Source organism: Serinus canaria, chromosome Z (genome assembly GCF_022539315.1).
Source record: "Serinus canaria isolate serCan28SL12 chromosome Z, serCan2020, whole genome shotgun sequence".
Lineage (NCBI taxonomy): Eukaryota > Metazoa > Chordata > Aves > Passeriformes > Fringillidae > Serinus > Serinus canaria.
Window position 1 is genome coordinate 31,738,259 of NC_066343.1, and position 18,801 is coordinate 31,757,059.

General features: G+C 40.8%; 2 protein-coding genes across 3 annotated transcripts in view; one reads left to right on the forward strand and one right to left on the reverse strand.

Annotated features, from left to right (window-relative positions):
* The window catches only part of HOOK3 (hook microtubule tethering protein 3), a 945,081-nt gene extending 937,403 nt beyond the window's left edge, over nt 1-7,678 (forward strand). The window contains exon 23 of the mRNA XM_050987360.1: nt 4,784-7,678. Within this exon, the coding sequence (XP_050843317.1) occupies nt 4,784-4,799 (16 nt within the window). The 3' untranslated portion in view covers nt 4,800-7,678. The remainder of the gene's footprint in view (nt 1-4,783) is intronic.
* Nucleotides 7,679-13,312: 5,634 nt separating this feature from the next.
* Nucleotides 13,313-18,801, reverse strand: part of LOC103821278 (E3 ubiquitin-protein ligase KCMF1) — a 50,338-nt gene continuing 44,849 nt past the window's right edge. For both annotated transcript variants that reach the window (XM_030237235.2, XM_018920921.3), the window contains exons 5-7: nt 17,209-17,383; nt 14,845-15,127; nt 13,313-13,947 (exon numbers count right to left, since the gene is read on the reverse strand). In XM_030237235.2, the coding sequence (XP_030093095.1) occupies nt 13,686-13,947; nt 14,845-15,127; nt 17,209-17,383 (720 nt within the window). In that variant the 3' untranslated portion in view covers nt 13,313-13,685. The remainder of the gene's footprint in view (nt 13,948-14,844; nt 15,128-17,208; nt 17,384-18,801) is intronic.

Below are 18,801 nucleotides of genomic sequence, written 5' to 3' on the forward strand. Positions count from 1 at the left end.
AGAGTTGAGTTTTTAGCATATCCAGTCAGACATTACCGAAAAAAAATATTTCAAGTTCCCTCTTTTCTTGATAGCAACACATAACCACTTGGATCATAACATGTATTTTGTAAGTGCTGTCAAAACTGAAGTAATTTAATTTAAAGGTTGTGTGTTCCATCCACAGTGCAAAGACGTCTCCCCTCAGGAGAGAAAGTCCCCGAGGAAAAAAGAAGTGTAGCCAGATGCTACACTCCTCTCCCGACTTCAGCCACTTTCTTTTGTCTTTCCCAAGTACCCAGAAGTATTCACAAGTACCCAGTAGTTCGTTTCCTAGCAACTTACTGGGGAAAAATTCCATAAGTAAAAGAAAAAAAAAAAAGAAACCCAGCCCCCCAAAAAAGGTAAACACACATCTGGAACATAAAACTTCGCTTATACAAAATGAAATAAATATATAATGGCTACAAGATACCTTTCATTTTGTTTGGAAATAATCAAATGGCATTCTTGTCCTGTTTAAGTGTCACTCGTGTTAGCAGTAATGCTTCTGCAAGTTTTTTGTGGCTCTCTGTTCTGTAAGGAGCCACTGGCATTTTTATATGTGTATGAAAGAATTAACAGTGACTATTCCTATTAATGTTTTATTATGATCTCAAATAGTAAGTGGTATGTGTAAGCTGTCAAGAAAATTTAAGTTTTTTTGCAATTTTAAAGTCCTTGGTATTTTGACTTGTGCATATACCTTTTGCTTTTCCTGTGTTCTCCAGTATATGAGACTATACACCTAACAGCTTCCAGAATGATTTTAAGTGAGTTTAATTTTCCCAATGTGTTGACATTTTCTGTGACTTGGTAGTTGTAAGATATTTTAATATCATCACTTGATTTTCTTCTTCTTAGTGATTTGGAGGGAGACTACCCTGAATGTGGCTAACTTTCCTTTTTCTTATGAAGCAAAACAGTATTTCAATTTTACTTACGTATAGAGATTTTTTATTCCTGCCAAACATATTGATTTTTTGCAAGGATTGATGAGGGAGGTATTTTTGCACTCAGTCAGCTATGCAGGACTGACTTCTTTTTGGGTTTTGCACATGTGTTTTAGGTAGAATGTGGACTCTGTGTTTTGCAGTAAGATTGTACTTATAAACTCTCCTAAACATATTTAGCAGGCATTTTCCTCACCAAGCATTGCATAAATAAGTAGCTGAAAAGATCTATCAGGATATACTTCCAAGTGGTGAGGATTTTTGGAGCAAATGTCGTGTTCTAGGTAGGATCCTAGCCGTGCCTCCAGTTTGTCACTCTTAAGGAATCAAGAACATATCCTGGCATGGCTGATTGGATTGCCTTACTCCTGTGGTCCTCCTTCCCTCTGGAAGTCCAGAAAAGTAGCAGAAGTTTGTCAGAGATCCTGCAGGTTATGACTAACAATAAGGCATGATTTCTTTGGTCTGAAAGTGGAGGAGGCAGATGCAAGCAAATAGTCAGTACAAAAATCAGAAGAGCATTCTTTCAGCATTTTGTATTTGGTTTTCAATTCAAAACGAATGAAGAAGAACCAGAGCTTATTGAGCTAGAAAGAAGATTTTTATCTTTTTAATTCAATTTTAATTTTAATTGAGTAACTATTAGAGGTTTCACCCATATATAAGGTAGAAGTGTCATTATCAGCCACTACAACCTCAGACTTCTTGCATCTGGTACAGTGAAACCCTGTAAAGTTTTACTCTTCTACCAGCTCCATTGAACCATTTGGAGACACTGAGGACTTATCTAGTTTAATCCTATGTTTTTCTTTAATTTTTTTTTAATTATTCATTAAGATACTGGGATATAAAGTACACTTTTAAAATGTATCAGCTCATTGAATTAGGCAGTGAATGAATGAATGTTGATTGGAGGGCTCTAGGAAACTTGACAAATCGTACCATCCCATGGGCACTGAGACAGCACGTGACTGTAGCCAAGATAGCTTCCCAGGAAAATTGTCCTGGTGTCAGATGGTAGTCAGTGGATCGGTAGGAGCTTGTGCTGACTGCTGTAATTGAAATCCTCATCTTCTGGAGGATGGTGTTGCTGTGAGCTTCACTGTGATCCAGATACTATCTTCACCTTTGGGCCTTGCCAAGGTAGTGCAGGACTACCCTGAAGCATATTTCTGCATTAGTTGGCTCTGGTGGCAAATTGGAGTTTGCTCTGCAGCTGTTTGCTGTGCATGTAAAGTCATTTGGAAAATTGCATATCCTTCGGTTTCCTTTGCATATGGTATCATTTCCAGACTGAAAACAGATTCCATTTGTCAGATAAAAATTTCTTGTGGCTGTCTTGCTGCTATGGGTCTCAGAGCATGATACATACAGCATGAAAAATACTGCTGGTAGAGGGAAATAGAGGTCAGTTGGGCAGCCTTTCCATTCTGGTGCTGACTTTATTAATTGGTTTGCATTAGAGAGGTCCTTCGCAATCAGATGAGGTGATTTCAGGAAGAAGAATGGTGGTTTTTTTAATTGTTAAAAAAGCAGACATTTGTCAGCACTGTGAAGAGCTGCTAACTACTGTAGCATGGCACACATCTGAAACACTACAAAAGGAAGTATTTCCACTTGGTGTAGATTACAGTATAGAGGTATAGAGTCATTTATTCTGGAAATGGAAATTGAATCCCTAATTATTATACATAACTTGAAGAGAAAAGAGCTAACATAAAGTCCAGTTGTTACTGTTAGCATGCTCATGTTGTTAACCCAGTGGTATAGTATTTATGGAGTTACAAAATAGTTGTAATGAGACCATCAGACTTTTGATTTGGATTTGAATGTAAAATCAGCTATATAATTTAAAATATTATAAAGCAGAGGTTATTGTTCACAGCCACAAAAGTTTAGTAAGCTGGAGAGTAAACTTATTACCTGGAGGCATCAGTGGTTTTGAGAGCAATTTTAAAGCTTTTGTTTAGCAGTATCAGTAAAGTCTCAGAATAATTCTAAGTATAACATTGTAAGGCCACAATTTTTAAAATTTATAATCTGCTTTGTATTCTCTTTGTCACTCTCTAAGATGCTGCAGATGCAGTGACAGGTTATGCTCAGTGAATTTACCCTCATATCTTTCATTTCTGTTTTCTTCTATGTCTTGCTACTTCAACAGGTGGCTTTAAAATAGAGAAATTGGTAAACAACTACTTTTAGAACATGGTAAGAATTTCTAGTCAGGAAAGGGCACTAACAGATGAATTTTTACATCCTTGAAAGTTAATACAGTGTCCTGAGTTTACAAGACCTCTCAAAAGTACTAATGACTCAAAGAGAAGCCTGGAGTGTCACTTCTGTGTATGTGCAACATACTCTTGAAGGACACTTGAAGTGCTACTAAATAGTAAGTTTGAGCTAAATAATAGCCAGATGAGACTAAAGGAGTAGGTTATATTCATTTATACACAATAGAATAGGTACATGCTTATGTAGCTTGAACTTTTTATTTTTATAGAAAAACTACAGTGATCTTCATATTAATCCTGAACTGTGTAACTTTATGCACCAAGCAGTGCCAAGCAAGTTTAAAAGACAATGATTGCTCAAAATACACACCCTCAAGGTCTTTGAATGTGTTGAATGTGTTAAATTTTTTTTATTCCATTTGATATGTGTGCCTGTGTTTCTGTTTGTTTTTCTATTATGCTTAGTATTCTGAGTGGATGAATGAGAAGGAAAAAAAGAGGGATACACAGGCTACAGGACTTGTAGCATAAATACTCTTTTCTGTCTATTTAACCTGGATTGTCCCATCACAAAACACATTCTTAGAATCATTTTTGACCAGTGCAATACAGGGGAGAAGGAAGTGGGGAAACAGGCTCTAATTTCAGTTTGGTGAAGCCAATTTGCTCTTTGCTATATGAAAACAAAAATGCCCATTTAGTGCTGTGCCAGTGCTGTGTAGGGACATCTGTGTTACCTGGGGAAAGCAGCTGTGTCAGTAAAGCATTCTATTCCAGTTACACTGGAATGTACACAGGAAGAAGGATGCATCGGTGAGGACGGAGTACTGTGCCAACCTCTCTGATTCCCTTCCAAACTTAGATTCCCTTCCTCAGCATTGTGGTGTGCTCTCTTGACTGCTTGGTGACTCTGACTCAGCTTACTTTAACAAGAACATGTATCGTTTTCTGGCAATTCAAACCTGTATTTGCATGCAAGGGATAGAACTTGCCGCTGCAGTGGGGCAGTGATGCTGAGCCTCGTGCACAGGATGAGCTCTGATGAAATTTAAATGCCTTTGGTGGTGCTCAGAGCTCAAGAGAGTTGATGTGACTCTGTATTTTGGCCCGTAAACACATGCAGAAATGGGTGGGCACCTTTCACTTTATCTTGCTTTAACAGTTGTACTCACTCACAGACAGCAGGAATGCCTCAGACTTGCTCATTGCTGTGTAAATTTACTTTCCATAGCTATATTAGTTGAGAATGGTGCCCTGAAGAATTTTACTCAGAAGTGTGTAAAGTTCAATTACAGCTAAACTTAAGATATTGACCAAGGCTGTTTTGTTGCCTTTCCAGTTATTGGCCCGTAACCTTCCTGTTAATTTGTACGGTTGCTTAGCAAAGGTATTTTCCCCGTGAATTTGCACAACTCTTAAGTAGAGGTGGCCTTACTAAACTGCTTTTTAAAAGACCTGTTCTGTTCTCTGTTCTCTGGTTTTTTTTTGTTTTGTTTTGTTTTTTTGTTTTTTGGGGTTTTTTTTTTCAACAGTAATATGTTTTCTGCTTTTTAACTTTCTTCTTTATTCTTTTATTTGCAGTGATGTGGTTGCATGACCTGCAGCATTATTATAACAGGGACTGTTCAGTGCATGACTTGCTTTTCTGTCCAGACTACATAACCAAAACTTAACCAGTTCTACACTTAAGACTCATGGCCATCTGATTTCAAAGGGGGATCTACTTGCAGAGAAGCTTTCCATCCTGGGGAGTGGCTTTCCCATTTCCCACTTCCACTTACTCTTTCTCTTCACAAAAAGTCTCCTATGAGGCTAGAAGAGAGGAAATCCTGTATTCACAACTCAACAGGAGGTGTTCTGCAGAGTGACAGAGCAGTGTCAGCTCTCCATCTTACTTCCGCCTGTCCACTTTGTTTAATTCTGATTAACAGTATTAACCCACAGACTTCCTGCAAGATTTTCATATACAGAACTATAAAAATCTAGTCTTAACAAGTTCCTAAAAAAGGCCTTTTGGTTACTGTTAAAATTTCAAAGCACACGCACCCTTAAGGGATCCACTTTGAATCTTTAAACAGATAAAGTAAAGCGAAGGAGGTGTTTTACCAGGAGAAATGACTAATGAATTGCTGCTTGGCGATCCCATCTTCCTTAGAAAACCAAGCAAGTTTCACCTGATAATCTCCGAGCCAGGCAAACTACCGGGTGGTATTTTGTTCACAGGCACTGCCTGCTTCCTTAATATGTATATACACAGTAGTTTGTGGCTGTTGTATTTTTCTCTCTACATTTGAGCTGTGTTGTTGGTTTCTTTCGGAAACTTTTTTTTTTCAATCTGTATACAATTGTTAAAACAATCTGAGAAAAGACCATGAATGGAGATAAGTGTGAAAGTCATCTACACTTTCAGTATTATGCAGACTGTCCTTGCCAGTTTATAATTTGGATCGTTTATCTTTCACTTGTACTGGTTTTTTCCTTTCTTTTTTTCTTTCTCTTGTCACAGTCTTAGCTATTTAATTTCCAATTGCACTAGCTTGGCTGTTTCTTTGTATTTTGAAGTTTAGATATAAGATTTGCCATATGTAGACAGTGTAACTCAAAATGCTTTGTACTGCCTATATTAATTTAAAAAGCTGCTTATTTAATATTCCTAAATATCTGCACATTTGTACTACTGTATCTTTGTTTTGTATTGGACATCCAGTACCGGCAAGATTCAGAAGACAAGGGAGTGCTGTAGTGTTGTAAGTTAAGAGGTTTATTGTATAGGAGTTAGTGCATAACAAACAGGGAAAGGGGCTTTCAAGCCATAGGATTTGCTGGAAAAACTGAAAAGTCTGAATGCTGTGTACCGTAAGAGGTTTGATTTAAATCCAGTTAAAGAGAAACCCCATTCTTGGTCACCTGGATCTTAATCCTGGCAGAAGTATTGATATGAACTGTGCTGCCTCCAGGAATAGTTTTACTTATTTGGCAATAGAAGAACCTCCAGCCCTGTTTGCCGTAGTAGCACCCCTACGCTGAGGAAGCATTGTGTGCACTTGTCTCTGCAGTCTCTTCTGGTCACACACACAGTGCCTGCCTTGTCCCTGGCCCGTCAGGTGGGCTTTGACAGAGCCACACCTCAGGCACAGAGATGCCCGCTTGTGTCCAGTCCTCAGGGATGCTGATCCCATAGTGTCCGTGACCTTGAGCAGAATGATGTGGAGACAGGACAGATGTGTGCCCCACCAGAGCATGGTGGTCTGTGCTGCATGGCAAAGAGATGGGCAGGTAGGAATGGACTCCCAGCATGCCAGGCAGCAGAGTGAAGGATAAAACTAGGATCCCAGTGAGAGCTGTGGTGTTTTCCCTTCTGGATACTGTATCAGGTACTGTGGCTACCAGGTGCTCTGGCTGACAGGTGTCTGTAAAGGCTTCAGATGGGGATATATGTCTTTCCTGGTCCACCAGGGCCAGGGACAGTGAAGTCTTACGTGGCCTGCAGCCAGGATCTGGGGTTTGGTGATAATGAGTCAAGTCCTCATGCAGCAGAGGCAGCAGCATTTCATCAGACTGAGTCCAGCAGAGAGCTGAAGGATTTGTGTCTTTCCAGGTCCTAGCCATTGATCCCTTGTTATGTGTCAGGGCAAGTGTTACTAGTAAAACTTCTTTTAGTTGGGTGTTAAAGGCATGGTATGTTTTTCATTTGCTAGTGCTGCTTCGGCTGGGACCACACCCTGCCCCAAGCCAGGCTGGGTGCAGGATCCCTGAAATCAGGGCACTGTGCTGGGCAGGAGGGGATTGCTTTTTTTGTGCACCTGCCTCCACAGCTGTCCCAAAGTGATGCCGAGCAGTACCTCATTTCTCCAAGTGGTCTGTGCAGATTAGAGACTAAGTATCAGTTGTTCTTGAGCCTTGATGACATTTATATGTACGTGTGTTTAGCTTGACAAAAGTTGTTTGAGTTTACTAATGCAACAGAAAGATGCCGGGTGGAGCCAGTCAAGGAGCTGGCTACTTTAACTAGATTAGCCTGGCATCTCTGTCATGAAGTGGTTGTGAGCTCTCAACTCAGAGCTGATCTCCAGCATGTCTCTGATATACTAACTTCATTTGTGCTGCATAGAAAACTCTCATACCTTCTTAATAGCAGCTTGTTTGACAGTCCTGAATTAAATGTTGATCAATTATCAAAGTAATAAATGTTTGTGAAGTTGCCAGTGATATATTTTCTGTAAAAGAATGAATTCTTAGAGTGTCAAAACATTAATTTCCCATTTCAGTTCATCTACAAATTGTGTAACTACCAGATTGTTATGGTAGCAATATTAATATACATACCTGTATATAGACGAAAAAACCTCATTAATGGCAATTGGAATCAAAAAGTTTAATATTTTTTCCCAGTCAAATACACTAATGCTTCCAAGGTGATAGAAGAGTGTACAGTTGTTAAACAAGTTGTAAATAAACGCTTATATAAAATGTAAATGCTTGTTTCTCCTTTATTTGGTACTTGTTGTGAACTGCATTTCCTGGGGCTCTGCAAAGGAGGGTGCATCAGAAAACACAGCATCCTCACTGCTGCTGTGACACATCCCGTCCAGCTGCCTGAGGTGTGTGCTTCTGGTGGCCTGCTTCTCCAAGGGTCAAGGCTAGGTGACAGAAGTAAGAAAATTTTCCCTTGCCAGTGGAAGATTCACAGCAGATACCACCAAAGGTGGGGAAAGGAGACACTGCTAATGGGGACAGGAACAACTGTCCTGCTGTCCTGCACTGATGAACAGCTCTGGCATCTGGGGAAGGAGGCCTGGCTCAGTCTCAGACCAAATGCTGATCTTTTTGAAAGAGAAGGCAACAGCCCGTGAGAGATACTGAGCCCGTGAGTGTGGTGTGTGCTGCTGGGGTTAAGAATGATGTGCCGAGATCCTAGCCCAGCCTTTCAGGGGCTGCTCCGTAAAAGGAACAGGATCAGAAAGGGGAGGATGCCCTGGTGGTAGCATTGCCAGCCTGATGGTGACCGGAGAGCTTGTGAGGGCTGAGGGCAGGCTGGGGTGAAGTGTTTGCTGTCTGGGGAAGGGCAGGAGAAGCCCAGAGGTGGTGGCCAGCTTCCTCCTGCACCACAGGCAGTGAACGGTGGAAGCAGGAAAGCTGACAGAGCCTCGCTTCCAGCTGCTTGTGATGCACTGTGGTCCTTTGCCCTCTTCAGTCCCACCTGTCACTCCTCATCATTGGCATGACTAGCGTTTTCTGCCTCTGAAACATCAGATCAGCATTCCTGATGTCCCTATCATTTCCCTCACTCCTAACTTTTGCTATTCATCTTTTTCCTTTTCCAGCTTTCCCACCCTTGCAGTGTGCATTGGTATCCTTCGTTCTGGCCTCCATGCCCGGCTCTCTGCTCTGCTCCCTGACAATTTCAAGGCCATGAGTTATGCTCCACATGGTATGGGGGGAATTGTGCCCCTGGCCCCACACTTCACGCTGCCCCTCCAGAGGTGCTGGCCTAGGAGGGAGCTCTGCAGGTTCTCTCCTATGGTAGCTCTCCTGCATACCCCACAGCTGCAGGGCCTTACTTTTACCCACAGGTGTTTGTGTTGCATTAGATGTTGCAGGAGGTGACAGCCAGTGCTGAGTTGAAAAGTGTGGTGGAAGCACACTCCAGAAGCTGCACAGTTCCCCCCTACTGTTTCCCTTTTCTACTCTTTTTGTCCACAAATAACTTTTGACCACCTATATACTCTGCACACTGAGTATAATAAACACTGCAAATAAGCCCTTGTGCCCATTGCCTGTCTCAAGACCCTTTCCTCTTCCTTAGGAACTAAAACAACTAAACAGCCTCAAAACAGCAAAGTACCCATGTGGCAAAACAGGCTGACTGGAAGTGAAGGTCAGCTATGCCAGGGAAAAGAAGATTAAGTGATGTACCTGGAAAACCTTCACACACTGTACACTGTACATATACACACACTGTATATATGCACACACCGCTCCCTTGTTTAGGTCTAAGAGCCTGGGAGGCAGTGGAGCCTCTCTGCCTGTTGGTAGCAGGAAATGGCCTTTAGACCCTCACAACAGACCAGTGTCTCAAAGCTGCAGATGTGCACACGTTTGGTTTCTGCACCAAACTATAAACCATAAACTTAACAGGAGTATGACTGTGCCAAGATGAAAGCCAAATCTGAGCGAAGGGCAGAGGATGGAAACTCCCCCAACCCCCAAAAACCATTTTCAATGTTTATCACACCACCATGTGCAAGAGCCTTTCTTTGTCTTTGACAAAAACTTTAAAAAGGTTCCGAAAAAACAACCCAGACCACTTATTCATGCAGATCAGAAGTTATAGATATTCTGAAAACCTTCCCAGAGACTCCACTGTTCCACCGTCTTCCCTACCGCTTTAACATAGGAAATACTGGAACAGCTGGATGCCTGGCTGCCGCACCCCCAACAAAGGCTCTCTGGCAGCCCTCAGCAGAACGGAACCTGGCATTCTCGGTGCTGACCACGCAGGAAGTGACTGGGCAGGCTCGGGAGATACCAGCCCCTTCCAGGGGATTGCCGCCTGACAGGACAGCGCAGCACACAGAGCACAAACAGAACAGGACGCGCGGCACAGCAGCTTGTACCCACCTGTGGTGGGACACATCCTCCCTGCACACGCACCATTAAGGTCTCCTTCAGCCGATTAGTAACACTCCCTGTTCCCCCGAGTGCGTTGCCCAACAAACTTCTGTTTTCTAATGAATAGCCTTGGAAACTTGTTTTTGTCTGAATCACAGCTGGAGTGAAATAATAGTATCATTACTGGACTTTTGAGGAAAAATACTGGCCTAGACTGAGTCCAGGATGGAATCTGATGGACTATGCCCTATGATGAGCAGGGGTCCCACGGGAGGCCCTTTCAGTCCCATGCCCCCAGTGGCTGTGCCACACGTCCCTTGGAGCAGGATGTGCCTCTTGGTGCTCATCACCCTGCAGGTTTGGGACTCAAAGGAGCTTCATCAAAAACTGACAGTGGGGCCTGGGCTGGTACCACCTCCTCGAGGCTGAAGCCTTCGCCCACTGAGAGATCAAAGGCATCCCATGTGTGCATTTCACTGAACTCTGGGGGACCTTTACGCAGGGACTTTGTACATTTGTACATATTCATGCACACACAGACACACAGACACAGACACACACAGAGACACAGACAAAAACACACGGACACACACAGACACACAGAGAGAGGAATACTTGAATATATACATGCCTGTGTCTGTGTGCAGGTGTGAAAACTGACTTCAACACTTTTACAGCAAGTGTTTGCAGCAAGTGTAGCATCAATGCTGCCATCTTAGACTCAAAATTTAGTTACTGTTGTGGTTATGGTAAAGCTTACAGAATCACTCTCATCTAAGAGTTAAATCAGTCAATGATTGAGTGCTGCCAAATCCTTCAGCAAAGCACTGAGCAATGCAAGGGCGGGTTTGGCAAGGAGTCCATTGTGAAATTTGTGAGCCCAAGGGAGGGTCTCCCTTCCCCTTCTGCACCCTTACGTTCTCCATCCTCACCCTTTTGCATCCCATCTGTGTTGTGTGTCACTCCAGATTGATTCTAATCCAGTTCTCCTTTGCGTGCTCTATGTAACAGAGCAAACCTTGCCAGAGAGTCACGCTTTCACAAATTTGTTATAAAATTGCTTTTGTTGGTACCTTTGAAAGTGTTTCTTTACATGACCTTGATCATCTGTCACAACAGAGGTGTCTCAGCACTCCGGGAAGTGTGCAAGTGCAGAGCACTAAGGCTCCTGTTCCTGGAAAGGGGTTGTCCACATCAAAAGTTGGGATGTGGTGTTGGGTTGGTTTTCTTTTGTTGTTTTGTGGGGCTTTTTTCCATCTCCCATGGAAAAGGCAATAATCCCCTGTGGGATTCCCCTCCAAAGCTGATGGAGGCTACAGTCACTGCAGCCCAAAGCAACCTGAAAAATAAATGTTTTGGAAATACCCCAAAAATGCTACTTTGCCAAAGCTTATTCTGAGAAAGAAAAACACTTCCTTGCAAATAGGACTTGACAGACTACCACAATATCCTCCTAGTAGCCATTTCATGTTATTTTTAAACGTTAAAAAAAAAAATTCAAACAGCCTCCTCAACTACTGAAGATTTGTACAAGTTAACACGACGTCCAAGGATACTTCTAAATCCAAGCCAGCATGCATTCAGTCTCTCAACAAACATGGTCTGCATCCCCTTCAAAGCAAGTGTGGTGGTGTCTGGAATTCAGGCAATGTAAGAGACCAGCCTTAACGAATACAAAACACCACCACACTGAGAAGAGCCATTTTAAATGCATCTTGGTCTATGCAGCCTTCAATTCACCTACCTGTGAAGGGTTTAGGATTGCATACTTCATCACCTGCCAAAGCATATGGTTTTAATACATATATAAAGCACCCCGGATGAGTACACAAACTGATTTTGTGTTGGAAGAGACAGTTATAACTAAAGGCAGATGCAGAAATTTCTGGAACAAAACTGTCTGGAAAATACATTAAAACCAAAGAAAATCAACTGAACAACAGTCTTGAAAATGCTTTATTTAACCGTGTGTCTTATTGTAATGTGCAGAAGATGTGTTTGAAAAACTACAGCTTGAAAAATTTTTGAAAGTCTTCAACAATCAATAAAAAAGTCCCCTGCTGGGAGGAGGGGGGGGGGGTAACCAGAGGCTGCATGTATATTTTTCTGTTGCAGAGACTAAAAAAAACAAACAAAAAAAACCCCAACCAAAGCTAATGCTGCTCTACATGAAAACAATCAAGATTTGGTGATTAAAAAAAAAAAAAAGAGAGAGGAAGGAACTTAAACTCAGTCTATAGGGACGTTTTTTTCCTGTTATTTTGGATTAGCATACATGTCACAGTTCTGCTGAGAACACCAAATGGTGTCTAAGTCATTACGTTTACTCTACAATGCTGCTGAGATGAGAGGATACAGAGAAAGAGAGAGGGGGTGAGGTGAGAGATCTGGAAAGACATCATTATGATATAAGCCTAGTTTAAATTTTCATCAGAAGCTGTGTGCACTTTTGTTTTTATAATCTAACTTTACATTCAAAAAACCACACCAAAAAAACCCAACCAACAAAAAACCCCCAATCAACACCAAAAAACCCCAAACAACCTCCCCCCAAACAAAAAAAAAAAAAAAAAAAAAAAAAAAAGAAAACCAAGACCAAACATACCCCTTCTGTCTTTGCTTTGGGGCTATTATAAATTTCTATGCACAAGAACACCATACTCTTTTTTTCCAAACCAGTAGGATTAACAGTATAGGCATGTAGGTAGGTGGCATGATTCAACTGAAAGGCTTTTTTTTCCCCAACTTTTTTTATACCAGCAAAAATAACCAAAGGAAACAATAAATAAAAAGTGCTAAAGTTAGCATTAAGAATTTCTTGTAATATACTGACAGTCTGGGAATCCAAATCCTCAAGCTCTCCTGATACTGTCAGGTCTCTGCAAACTATGAAGCAAATACATAAATAACTCAAAATATGATTGAGGCTGTGAAAGGCTTTTAAACTAAGACAATAGGATCCAGGTTAACTTTTTTTCTTTTTAAGAAACACAGTGAATATATGAATTGTCTACACCTGAATAAAACATATTTAACAATTTAAAATTTTAACAACCACAACAAAGAAAAACTTTAAACGAAAGTGAACATCATTTGATTTTAGGGCAAACAAAAGCCCCTTGCAGTAGCTTCCAGCAGTGGCCTTACTGTTGTGTCTCCTACAGATGCATAAAATGAAGTTTAACTCCACATTGAGGTGACGGCTGAGATGGCAACAAGAGGGTCACATTCAGCAAAATGCCACACCCTGGTCACGACAATGTATCCCACTACAGAGTTTCCATCTTGTGCAGGAACAGCACATGAAGATGTCATTCTGTCATTATTAAAAAGCTAGTTTGTGGCCACAAACTGCTACTCAGCGCTAAACTTTTTCATCAACATAACCTTTGAATAATGGGAAAGCTTTGTGTTTTATAGTTTTACTCCTTGTATTCAAGTTTTTAAATGACAAGGTCACTAAAACTCATGCACGCTGCAAAAAACGTCATGCAGTAGTTAAGGTAAACCATCCAAGCAGTTTTTATTCATTAATATTCATAAATACACACAGCAGCTTCATTAGAGATTTTTCATTTTTTTTCCTCTTCAGTTTGAATGTGGAGTATTAGGAGAGCCTTTTGCATGTCAAGGTACAGGACACAGAGCCCTCAGCTCTGCACTGCAACCTACATTTACCTGCTAGAAGTAAAAATTAGTTAAGTGGAAATGATTATCATATATATCTTTTCTCTCTTTCTTTTGAATGTACACAATGTAACAAGAGTGACAGACCTGAAATTACAATCACCAAAACAAACCCAAGATAGCTGTTGTCCACTTTCATTGGCAAATACAGCACAGAGGACATTGTCTGCAAAGTGGGATGTCATCAAAGAGGAGGTGGAGGAGGCTCATTTCCTTTATTACTCTCTTTTAAATTTAGGTTTTCTAAAGCAACATCTAGAGGCATAATATCTACACAGCCCATAGCACCAAAATCTGCAATCTCCCCCCGCTCATCCTCATCTGAGGAGGAACTTTCTTCCTGCATCAAGGTGGACAGTAGAAGCTCCTGAACAAACAGGCTGCAGTCTGCCCTTTCGCTCTCCATTGACTGACGCTCTGCTTCTGACATCTTCGGATCATTCAACCTGGGCAGCAGCAAGGGAAGAGAAGACAGAGAGTTGCTGAAAGCCCATTTCACTGGTGACACCAGGGACAGGCTGAGATGTGCTCAGAAACTGCTCCTTCAGGACAGTCCTACCTGCCCATCAACATGTCCAGCACTTCAGTACAACCCAGGCATGCGTTTAACCCCTTCTCTGCTGCTGCAACAGCATTTGCAGCAGAGCCCAAAGTTAGAGGAACATCCAAAACTGTTTGTGAGGTTTTCTGCTATTCAAGGAGTCTTTTAGGGAGGGCTGGTGCCATTTCCTGGACTTGAAATTATATGCCTCCTTTGTTTCCACATCAACTTGTAAGTTCATATTGGCTACAAAAACACATCACTGCACGTGTAAAGCCTACTATGCATGGATTACTGAATGTAATTCCACTTCTCCTAAGGTACAGTGCATGACCTGATCACTCCAACTCTGAAAGTCACAGTCTGTGACACTTACAGGTGCTTTAATTAAGGTTCTCAAGTGAACTTCTGATTGAAAGATGTCACATGGCATTATTCTGAACTTATATAAAAATCCATTTGATTCAAATTCAAGCACAGGAGCTGTCAAAATTACCACTATCACAGACAAACAAAAGTATGCTTGCAGAGGATGTGGCAGGGGAGATGTGGAAAATATTTTTATTTCAGGTCAGTGGTCAGTGTTCTAGAAGAATTGGGATGACACAGGAAGTGAATCCTCTTTTAAATAATCCTGAGGTCCAAGTATAATTTCTAAACTAGGTAAATATTCTGTTAATTAATGGCATCCTAGGCAGTAATGCCATCCTGACTCCAAACATGTAAGTTTCATCAAGCTCTGTATCTCTACTAAACAGAAATTATAAGAGGTAAATACAAGTAAATACACAGAATGAATTACCTTGTCAGAAGGAACTGGGAATTCTGGATAGTCTGCTGACTGTTTTCTGTGTTAGATGTGTTGGTTGTTGTTGTAGATTGTGTCATAGTGGTGTTGACATTGATCGTGTTGGTGCGTCTGGTTGCATTGCGTGCAGTCTCCAGTTGCTGTCTTGCTGCCTGTGCATGTTGTCGTTCCAACTGCAGTTGCATCTGCAGCTGCTGTAACTGAGAAGCAGAGGGGCCAGAGGAGTTGAGCTGTCCTCCTGCAGAACGCCTCACACCTGATAGCTGGGATAAAAGCTCTGCCAGAGAAGAGAAAGCTTCTGTGACTTGAGATCTTAAATGAGCATTACACAGCAGAATACACCCCAAATTCCAGTGCATCAATTCCATTCTCAACTAACATCAAAACCCAACAACACTCAGAGAAGACTGAAGACTAAGGCCCACGAAGATAAAGAGTAATTTATGCAGATGTAGTCCAAATAACAAGATGAGGTTTAAAGTCATAATAACAATCTTTTGCCAGGTAGAGCCTGGAAAAAGACAGTTCTCTGCAGCCACCGTCTGAAGCTTCAAGCCAAAATAGCCACTGACTAAGAAACTTCTTTATTTTGGCTTTGGATGGTGACTTTTTTTCTTCCTTTTAGCAAGTGTTCCCTCAAAACACAAGCTTCATCTTCCCAATTATCTCAGAGGGAGGCTGTGCTGCAGCAAATTCAATAAAAGAAATTTAATTAAGAAAATATCGTCAATTATTGCTTCACTTCAAAAGCATTCTGTAAGAATTCTTATTTCTGCCAGAAGTATGCAGAAGGCCTAGCAATTAAAAACTCTAAGTCTTCCAATTCAGAAGGATGGAATGCTCCGTGCAAATTTTATCCACAAAGTTTTTTTAAAATAAATATTAGCAATGAGTTACTGCACAGTGCATTACTGCAGAACCTCTTTTGTGTCCTGTGCAGAAGGTGCTTCTTATTTCAGATACCTGCTGAAGTTGATGCAATGGTAGAGGAAAAATGGGACAATCCTCCTCCTGTCCCTCTCCTCTACATTACAAACTTACTGTATAGGTCATGACAATTTTTCTTCCATTGCATTAACAAAATGTAATCATACTAAAACAAGCTGGTTTTGAAGGAACAAAGCAAAATACAAAGAAGACAGGTGGAGTAATTTTCAACAACAGATAGCAACACCAAAAAAAAAAGTAAATTTTAATTACTAGAGAATGCCACAGGGAGGAAAAAAACATTTAAGAAAAGTAACTGATGCTATAAATTTAAATAGAAAAATCACTGTGATTTTTCCTATTTATTACTCCAGTAAAAAGGCAGGTATGTTAAAACTCAGAGGCAAGATTAAGACATATTTATTCTCACTGTAATCTAAAGCTTGGAATATAGAGAAGCAGCATTTTGGAAAGACGTGTGAACTCAAAACAGTCCAAGAACAAGATGGACACACAGCTCAGTGTGCTCTAAATGTAGAACATGTCTTCCACAAAAAAAGAATAGATGCAGAAGAATGACATTTTATCCCACATTTAATGCTGCTAAGTGGGAAGGTCCTGCAAGGCTGAAAACAAACTTCAGCAGTCACCTCACATTTTAAATGAACTGAAGCAGCTCCCCTGCTGAAAGAAAGAGGATGTCTTGCACTGGAACTTCAAGAACGTCCTCCCTCTTTGAACAAACTCACCTCTGACTTCACTTGTTTTGTTTTTTTTTTCTTGATGGCTACTTCTTCACAGCCAATTTAATGAGTTACATCAGCGCACACCAGGCCAGCAGAACACCAGGGCCAGCAGAAGGCGGGCAGAGGGGACCATGATTAAGGGAGGCAGTGGATCCACAGCTCCCTTTCCAGGGGCAATGCCTCGTTAAGCCAGGTGGCTGGCCACCTCCCCCTGAAGAAGTCACAGCCTAATAGTAGCAAGCTCCAGTTTGAGCACTATGTCTCCTTTGCATCTGAAGTAAAGGTGGACTTGTGGCAGACATTCTGAGGTTTCCCTGACATATTAGTATGGTCAAAGACCATGGCATTAAAATGTTTAGATTTCCCCATAGACGAAACTGTATTTGCTTTCAGAATTGTCTTGATTCTCTATTTTTTCTTCATTGTAAAAAAAAGGTTATTTTCATATCAACGGTAAAAACAGAACAAACAAGTTATTTCTGGGAATCCTAAAGACACGGCCTAATTGTTTTCTGATGCTGACAGTAAGAACACCCTTTCCTTCTTCACTTGCTCTGTGGGATGCTGTGCCTGTACATGTGTTGCCTTCACAGCAACAGAGAGCAGGGCAAGCTCTGCCACCTTGCATTCTCCTTCGCCTGTGGAAGCAGGACAGTGGAGTAAAATTTGTGATTACAGCTCTTACCAGCTATAGGATCCATGGCTTCTCTATTGCTTGGAGAATACGAACTCTGAGAAGATGAAAGCCCACCAGGGGAACTGGTAGTAAAGTGCATGTTTGATCTACGAGCACGGGGGCCTCCCAAACCCCGGCCTGGGTGGAACATCCTACGTACATGCCGAACGCCACTGGATTCATCGTAGACAAGAAGTTAAGGAAACAGAACTGTTTGGCATTGAGTGTTAAATGATCATTAAAGGACATTTGATGGGTCAAATACTCAGGTATAATGTTCTTGATTCATAAAGTAATGATTCAACTTCTGAAGCAAAGCTAAGGTACACGGTAGCTCTGCTACAGGTCAGACTTACTGATCTTGTAATTTTTTTTTAATCAAACTTTTCAATGAAAACCCACACAAATCCATGTTCAGCCAAGCTTACACTGAGACAGAGATTTCAGTTCTCCCTTCCTAATTCTTACATTAAGTATCAAAACCAATAAAAATATTTACTACAATTCTTATCAGAATAATTACCAAATTCCTTTTGACTTCTGTATTTCATGCTTTTATCCAAGAAATTTCAGTTGTTAGGAAACTAGGTTTCTGAAGTATTCAGCACATCCATCATATCTCTTTCTTTCACCTTTCTTCTTACAGCCAAAGAAATATCACTAATTCCAATATCATAATGATGTTTTTCATTTTGCCTTTTTCCCCCACTTCCCCCCATCACATGCTTGTATTTTGTGTCACTTTTTAATCGGTTCTTATAGAAATTTTGAAGTAATTAACAAAATTAAAATAAAAGATTATTTTTGTCATAAATTTGTTAACATTCATTCCTCCAAGACAGTCCAGATAAGGCTTCTTCCTAAAAATTCCTAGTATTACTCACTAGTGAAAAATGAAATAGCATAGACTTTAATATTTTATTTTAGTGCTATTATAATTTAGCTTAGATCTACACCTCCTATGTTTTTTATTTTTGTAACAGTATGGTTACCACTTATATGGTATCAATTTATGTGTAAGGGCAGCGTCCGTCGTATTTTTCATAAATCACAGTTATGGAGCAGAACCTTATGATAACATGGAGATCAAGAACTAAAGACTGAAAGGAATACCTTGACTTCCCATGGCAAGAGACAGCTTCTGGCCATTACAAGAAGACTTTCTTCTTTCAAAACTGTTAGTTATGCTAGAGTGTAAAACTTAACATCTAGGGTGTGAATGAAAAACTTCCCCAGCACAGAACACACTCTGCTTAGTACAGAGCATCTTGCACCTCTGAGTGTGCCAATTTTGGGTGCTGCTGGAATTGCTAAATTAGATGGACTATAGACCCTACGTAGTTTTGCAAGCTTTTCGTAACTAAACATGTTAAAACAGGACAGTATCTGGGGATTTTTCAGGCAGACACAGGACTCTAGGGTAAGTTCCCAATCGCAGCTTTAAAAGTGTTTTGAGATAAATGTCATTCTTCAAATACCAGCTAAGCATGCACTTGAGTCTTACCAGCTATGCTAGAGTAAGACTTTGCAAACATTATCTTGTGACAAAACATTTAATTGAATAGTCATGTGAGAACTATTTGTATGATTAATGCTGAAAAG